The 8,305-nt window shown below is 39.7% G+C and overlaps 1 protein-coding gene across 1 annotated transcript; it reads left to right on the top strand.

The window, feature by feature from the left end:
• Window positions 1-3,543: 3,543 nt before the first annotated feature.
• On the top strand, window positions 3,544-7,746 carry bud13 (BUD13 homolog). Its single transcript, XM_035667230.1, has 10 exons — window positions 3,544-3,711; window positions 3,852-3,939; window positions 4,408-4,492; window positions 4,575-4,784; window positions 5,256-5,542; window positions 5,656-5,764; window positions 5,920-6,058; window positions 6,180-6,361; window positions 6,468-6,549; window positions 7,332-7,746. The coding sequence occupies exons 1-10, from the start codon at window positions 3,572-3,574 to the stop codon at window positions 7,423-7,425; spliced, it is 1,416 nt and encodes a 471-aa protein (XP_035523123.1). The 5' UTR covers window positions 3,544-3,571; the 3' UTR covers window positions 7,426-7,746.
• The last annotated feature ends 559 nt before the right edge of the window (window positions 7,747-8,305 follow it).

Genomic DNA, 8,305 nt, shown 5'->3' with positions numbered 1-8,305 from the left:
GAATAAGTGAGTGGGAGACAAATTCAAGAGGCTTTTGTCCACTGTTTAAATCCCACTTTTCTTCCTCTGCAGATCAACTTCTCGAGTGTTCAGCTGTGAGCGTGTTTCTGAAGAGCTCCTGCTCCTTGATCGCTTGTCTGCTGCTCTTCTTCTATCAAACACACAGCTAAACAAAACGTGCATGCTTGTGCTGGCACACACACACACACACACATCTAACCACGCCTTTGCATCTGTCCCCATATGTACATCCCCACAATATAACACCCACATGTTCGTATGTTATCAATAGCCTGAAACTGTCTCTCCTTCTCTGGTTTTCCTCCCAAGTGCACTGAAATGTTTTCATAACTTTGACAATAAAGAATGAAGATGACTCAACAGAACTGATTATAGATGTTCTGTTCGCTGCAGAGGCCCACGCAGATATATGTGTATGAAATAACGCTGAGCAACTTGTCATGTAAATATTACTCTGGAAGCTGCAGCATTTGTTTTCAATAAAGAGATGCTATTTAAAGCTAGACACTGACTTGTGTGTGAATTCAATGTTCACAATAGTGGGACAGAAGTGAGATAAAGATGGAAACAAAAAGGTCTTTTTAGAAGAAAATATAAATAAAGATGAAAATGTACTGAAAGTCAAATAAATAGAAAAACAAAACGGACAATATTGTATGATAAAACATTATGAAGATAAGAATATACAATATGACTTATTTTAAATGGAAGCTGTACAGTTTAGTAAGTATAAAGAATATTTGCAATGTGCAAGATAACTTCATGTGTGCTATGTAACATTAATGTAACGTGCAAAGGACGGGGGTGGGGGTAAGAGTCGGTGGGGGTCTTGGGCCTTGTTGATGAGGAAAAAACTGTTCTTGTGGCGTAAGGTTTTGGTCCCGATGGACCGCAGCCTCCTGCCAGAGTGAGGTTCCTCAAAAAGTTTGTGTCTGGGGTGGGAGGGCCACACTTTTACCTGAACGCCTCAAGGTCCTGGAGGCGTCCTGCAATAGCAGTAGCGTTTCCAGATGGTGATGGAGGAAGTGGGGATGGACTGGCAGTATAGAAGGGCACCGTCACTGCCTTTGGCACGTTCAACTTATTAATTTGCCGCAGGAAGTACTTGGAGCTGATGTTCAGTTCCCACTTGAGGTCCTGGATGATGATGGTTCCCAGGAAGCGTCATTTGGCCTACATTTTTAGCCCCCTTCCCCTGACAAGCTAGCATGACATGGCTGGTACAAATGGACGAATTAAGTCATCTCGTTTCATATGATTCCTGTATCTTCATTCTAGCTTTAAAACCTGCTATATCCTCTGGCAGATGCAGAGTGGAAGAGATTAGATTGGTATTTTAGAGAAATCCTACACAAACCTGAAGAAACAAAAGGTATTTATATTATCGGTCTGGAGCTTTTGACTACATCTCCAGAGATTACCTCTGGGCAGTGACAGCTTTCCTGCAGTTTTTATTCACATGGTAAGATGTATGTATTTAAAGTCCAATGTGTGTGTTAATGTTAATGGTTTTTGGAGTCTCTTTGAAGTTGAGAGAGGTGTGAAACAGGGCTGTCCTCTGAGTGCAGCTCTTTATATTTTAGCAATCAGCCCTTTAATTAAACACATCAATAATGACTATGTCTATGATCTGGAACCTGTGTAGGCCAGGCACATAAAGTCACTGCTGTGGCTTGCGCTGATAACATTACTGTTTTTATAAAGAATCAGAGATAGATGTCTTAACTAATCATTTAATTTCATATGAAAATGCATCTGGAGCTAAATTACAACACAACAAAAGTGAAGAAGTTTGGATTGGAGCAGAGAGAGAGAGACAAAACATTAATATTATAAAGTTAAACAGGAAATTCAAATACTCGGTCTGAACATCTGTAACAGTAAATGTAGTGACAGAAACTGGGATAAGAAACTATGTGAAATTAAAGAAGAGGTAAAGAAATGGGAAAATAAAAATACCAATTATAAATCAATCGAGTTTAAAATATAAACCTTCATCCTATCCAAACTCCTTTTTCTAGAAAGCATCTTGTGTGTGAATTTAATCTGGGGAACAACCCGAGAGGTCACTAACAGAGAACTGGAGGTTTAGGTTCTGCAGAGCTTGGTGAAGAGTTAAAAATTGCTTTTGTTAAAAACATATCTGCAGCCATCAACAGGAATGCTCTCTGGATAGGAGACCTTTTAATGTGGAGGAAAATAAGAGGGAAAAACAACATTTACACATAGACTGGGGAGGTCTAAACAACCAAATGATTTAGAAAACAATGAATGATTTTAAATGGAGGATTCATTCTATATAAGAACGTAACTCTTAATGAAAGCACTGAGGTGATAAATGATCTAAAAAGTAAGATCCTGTTATAGAGCATTCGGGATGTTCTGTGGCTGATGTCTGTGGGAAGACTTCCTGTTGGAGCTGTTGTTGTTATAACAACAACAAAATTTGTCCAATGATTAACTGCAACGATGATGAGACACAGCAGCATCTTTTCATGGATTGTTACAGAGCTCGGGAAGCCTGGGACAGATTGATGTTGGAAGTCTGTGATGTTTGGAATTATTGAAAGAAACAATAAACCATCTGACCACATTGAACTGTTACAACTCATAATAAGAATTGTTTGTTTTAAACTGTGGAACACAAGAACCGCTATGATTATATATCAGAGTATTATTGACAGTAAGACTGTTATTACACAAATACTCACTGAACTCTGAGACCATAAAGAGCTTTATAAAACAATAAAGGGATCTTAAAATTGATTCTGAAGCAAACAGGTAGCCAATGCAGAGACATTAAAATTGGGGTAATGTCTGCTCTCTTCCTGGTCCTTGTCAACACACATGCAGCTGACTTTTGAAGTTATTGTAACTGAGCTATATTCTTCTTGGGAAACCAGAAAGTCGAGTATTACAGTAGTCAAATCTGCAGGTAATACAACAGAGAAACGGTTGCACTCTGGAAGTGTTTTTAAGATGGAAAAATGCATTCTTAGTTATGTTTCTAATGTGAGGTTCAAACAATAAAAGAACAATAAAACACGAACACTTCCAAAGGAGTTAATGCTTTTTTATAGGCACTGCTTTTAATTTGACCAGTCCAGGCACCCACAATCATAATTCTCTCTGTCCTAGGAATATTTCAACCCGTAATCTAAGTGTTCAACATTCAATATAAATAACACATTATGGAATAAATAATCCTATGAAGAAAGAGAATAAAATATAGAAATGAACCAGTAAATTATGAAATTATTTTATCACTCACTCAAACTCATTATTATGTATATGACATGTTATTTTATCATTCTTATTTTAATTAGTCTACAACAGTATTTTATAGGTGTTTCATTGGATTTCATTATACATTATTATTTTTAATATTTAATTTAGTAGTATTTTATCTGTCTTTTATTTCATAATCTCACTTTTCACAGTCAAACTTGAACAAGTGAGATTATCAGTCTGTAGCGTCTCGTGGTATTTGGTTAAGTGAAATGTGCGTCTTTGACCCTCGGTACTATCCGTAGTTTCCGACAACAGTACGATGGCCGCTTCGACTGGCAGCACTAAAGGGCCAGAACTATCTAAAGCCGAGTACCTGAAACGATATCTGTCCGCTGATGGAGACGGCAAGAAGTCAAAGGGGAAGGTAAAGAAGAAACGGCGCAAGGTTCCGGAGAGAGGGTGAGTGAGGTTTCAACCGAGCTGCGTTAGCCGCTCAGCTAACGCAGCTCGCTGTTGATATAGCTGCTGCAAACTCCCTCGTTTTTGAATGAAAAGTTTGTGTGGCGGTGCTTGGCTCACGTTTACTTCTCCTGTCCAAGACTCAAAATAGTAGACGATGACATAGACTGGAAACAGACGGTGAACGAGGAGGAGGAGATCGAAGAGGACGAAGAGGAAGCTCCAGTGGTAAGGACTGATGCTAGCTGGCTCGCTAACGTGTCCCAGCTGGCTAACCTGAGTCCATTCATCGATTATTATTATCCATTACTTGAAGTGATCAGCCAGCACACTTATTCACTCGCAGAACACCTCAGAAACATGCCGTGCTTTTAAATTTGTAACAAAAATGTGAGAAAAAAAAAAGTATTTCCGCAGTTTCTTTAAGTGATTTGTGGGGTTATTGTATTGTTTGTAATATAAATCCAACCAAAAAGTGTTTTGTTGATCTGTTTGGCCTTTTTTTAAGCTGTAATTGTGTTGATTTGACGCAAAAAACCATAAAAATATTGCAGTATAAGCAGATACAAGCAGAGTTATTAAAGATGTAGCTACTATGGTGTAAGTTAGATGGCATGGCAAAATCTATGGTGGTTATCAAATGTATTTTCATATTACCCTCTCCTGAAACGTCATGTGTCGTGTTTGTCTGCTAAGATCGCTGAGGTGATTGACGAGAGACCGGACGAAGTGAAACAGCTGGAAGCCTTCAGAACCAGCAATAGATGGAAAGTGATTGGAGGTAATTGGTATTTGTGAACCAAGTGAAGAGGATCCTCGTGCTGTGTAAAAGTTTATTTACTTTGTTTATCCTCTGCCCATAGCTGACGAAAATGAAGACGCGGAAGAGGCGGAAGGAGGAGGGCACGATTCACCAGAGTTGTCATTGGAGGGTAGCAGACATGATTCTCAGGAGAGAAAGACCCGCCATGACTCTCCAGACATATCCCCCCCAAGAAGAGGTCGCCATGACTCTCCAGACCTGTCACCTCCAAGGCAACACTCAGGGAAATCAGGGAAGGCACAAAGTAAAGGTGAGTGAGGAGAAGTCATGTTTGAGGCTTTGAACCTGATGATATTAATAAAACAACAAAAACATTAAAATAACAACCAGAAGACCTTCCAACATCCGTATACAGTATATCGCAACATTTGCTTATGGACATGTATTTTAGAAATACCTGTTTAGTTGTTTAGATCATGTCCATCACATTTTATTGCTTGATGAAGGAAGGTCAAAAGTAATTATTTTAAAACTTCATTTAGCTGGAACTCTCCTTTAGTCATGTTGGGAAGACTCTTAATTTGGATAATAAGGTTGTGTATCACGATTCATGGAACCAAAAATCCAATCATTTTACAGTGAAATGTGATACTGACCAGCCTTTGTTTTTTTGACAGTCGTAGTCCAGCTGGGATAACGACTTCTTGCACATGAGAGAAAAGTATTTTTGGTGTTTAATTATACAAACACTTCACTATAGAATTCATTATTTCTTTGCCAGACTCGTCCCCTGCCAGAAGAAAGCCCAGCTCAGTACCCTCAGGTAAAAAACGTTCGCCTGATCCTCATCGGGCTCAGAACAGGCACGATTCAGACTCCGACCGGTCACCTCCACGAAAAAAGCCGCAGAAGGGAGGAGCTTCAGACTCGGACCAATCTCCTCCACGGAAGCACTCAAAAACAAGACGAGGCTCTGATTCCGACCAGTCCCCACCGAGGAGGCGGCCGCGTAGTGGAAAGGGCTCAGATGAAGACCTGTCACCACCTCGTCGGCATGGCCAATCACAGGTGAGAAAATTGTGTTCATTTTGTAATTTAAAATCAGATTTAGCTGAAATTGGATGCATGTATTCAATGTCCAATCGACCAGACCCATGCAGTTTTTACTGTTTTCTTTTCAGCCTCCAAGGATGCTTTCTGGTGGGACGGCAGGCCTGGTTTCTGTCGATATCTTAAGGAAAGAGCAGGAGGAGAACCGACGCAGGGAAAGAAACAACCAGCCGCTAGAAGGTTGGCTCAGCTTCACTCTTTTTAAGATACTTTTCCTTCTCATATCCTCTACATGAACCATGCTTACAGTGATATCTTCGGTAGTAGTTGTGAAACTCAAATGATGCAGTCCTCTTTCAGATGACATTTTATATATTTTTTCCTGCTATGTGTAGACGCATCCCGCAATGCCCAGACGGTGTTCCGAGACAAGAGCGGTAAAAGAAGGGATTTGGATACGGAGAGAGAGGAACAGAAAAGGAAAGCTGGAGAAAAAGCAGAAAAGGATGAGAAATACGCTCAGTGGGGGAGAGGGTAAGTCTGCGTAAAGTTTTCACACATTTAAAGCTGCAGAGTGTGATTGTGACCACATAAAGACTTGTAATGTGTTACATGCCGACTTGTTTCCATGATTAAAGTCAGCTTGTGTTTATAGGTTGGCCCAGAGCCAAATGCAACAGCAGAAACTTGAGGATGCAGTGCGTGAGGCCCACAAGCCGCTGGCACGTCAGCGCGATGACGAGGATCTCGATCGCATGTTGAGAGAGCAGGAAAGGGAGGGAGATCCGATGGCCGCGATGCTCAGACGGAAAAAGGACCGCAATCCAAAAACACAAGGTTTTAAGGGTTACATATGTGTACTTTGTTGACTGATGCTAAAAAAAATGTGTTTATCATTTATAGAATTAATTGTAAACCATCTTATTTTTGTTTTGCTTTGCAGATAGACCCCGATATAAAGGCCCACCTCCTCCTCCAAACCGCTTCAATCTTCTGCCAGGCTATCGTTGGGATGGCGTTGACAGGTACAGCGGGTGATGGATTAAAAAAGGGTTCCATAATTTGTGAAAATGATTCTTGGAAGCCCTCAAACGCTCTAATTTAATGAAGAGCAGTAAATTGTGAACCCATTGTGTAAAGCTGGGTGAAGAAGCATTTCAAGGATCAGACGTCTGGCAAGAAAAGTGGCAATGCAATCTGCCTCGGCTTTTAAGAGGGACAGTTTAGGAGATGACACACCAAAAATGGGAGCATGGAGACAGAAAAACACAATTCTTTGAATTTTGCTGCATGACCAGAACATGTGGACATGAGTGGCTGGGGTTGATCTGCAGCGGTTACATGCAGGGCTCACCTCAGGGAGCAATTATGAATAATATATGTTTCCATTAACTGCAGTAAAGTATTTAATATTGCATAAAACAAATGGAATATTTGCAACAATGTTGTATGCAAATGGAAAAAGTGTCTACTCTTTCTAAAATAGAATAACAATGATTATCTGAAATGGAACAGAAAATTTGGCGCCGACATCACTCCTTAACTTTTGGAATATTGTTGTGGTTACAAGTGTCCTTCTTTGTAACACATACAGCGCGTCCATATTTCATACTGTTCTCTTACATCCTATACACTTGTATAAGTATGTGTACTATAATCGTGATCACAGTTTTGGCCCCTACACTGAAGTTAAACCTGATGGGGAGCTTCATCGAAGGTTTGCCCTGGTGCATCAAACCAGAGATGGAGCTGAGGTTGTGAATGAACAGAATTAACAGTGGACTTTTTATTTGTGTGTGTTTTGCAGGTCAAATGGTTTTGAACAGAAACGCTACACGCGAATTGCAGATAAAAAAGCCGTCCAGGAGGCAGCTTATAAATGGAGCGTGGAGGACATGTAATGGCAGTCGGAAACTGATGGATCGGGAGAGGAGGAGGCTCATCATCTATAGACTTAGTGTTACGTGAAAGTTGAGACTGAGTATCTAATCTATGCTGTTGAAACAACTGCATATTGGACACATACACTCAACCTAACCAACATTTTGAGAAAGATTTGTTGTTACTGTACATCAGACAGATTATAACAAACTGATAAACTACAGGCATAACTGTACATAGCAGTGAAGTGACAGTATCTGTATTATTTTGTAATAATTGATTCAATGTGGAGACGAAACAGATATGTTTTTCACTGTTTTATTAAATAATGTTTTTGTAAAGTGTCGCGTCCTGTGTCAAGTGTTTACAATTTTAAATTTACATGAATGGAGTTATTGGTAATTAATGGTGTAACTATTAAAAGACAATGGTAAGGTGTATTTTGGCTCATAGGTCTCATGGTAAATGGAACACACCCATCATTAATGTTATTGGTTAGTTGTGTTTTTCTGCCATGATCTGCTGAGAGAAAGAAGTGCAGGTGTAACTAGAGGAGGCAATTTCTGAAGAATGTGGGGTGTTGAAAAGCTGATGCTAAACTGAATGGCTGGTCATAATTTGAATAAGTAAGGAGAGGAGTTTAGGGTCTAATTAATATGAATGGGATTTAAAAGTCGAATCAAACCCATAATGTAAGGGGAGATATGGAACGTTTTGACGTGAGTTTATAGCTGAAGGTATGTTTTTGTATTTATTTTAAAATACACAAAGTACAAAGTGTGCTTGTACAGAGATCTGAACTATGTTAAATGTATGGCTTTGAAAATTGGCGGCGATTTATTTATTGTTACATTACATATAAATCAATCAATCAACTTTATTTCCAGACTCATGGTCCAA

Source organism: Morone saxatilis, unplaced genomic scaffold (assembly GCF_004916995.1).
Source record: "Morone saxatilis isolate NCDOM2014 unplaced genomic scaffold, NCSU_SB_2.0 Contig20, whole genome shotgun sequence".
NCBI lineage: Eukaryota > Metazoa > Chordata > Actinopteri > Moronidae > Morone > Morone saxatilis.
The sequence above is the reverse complement of the archived record's forward strand: the minus strand, read 5'-3'. Positions and strand labels throughout refer to the sequence as shown.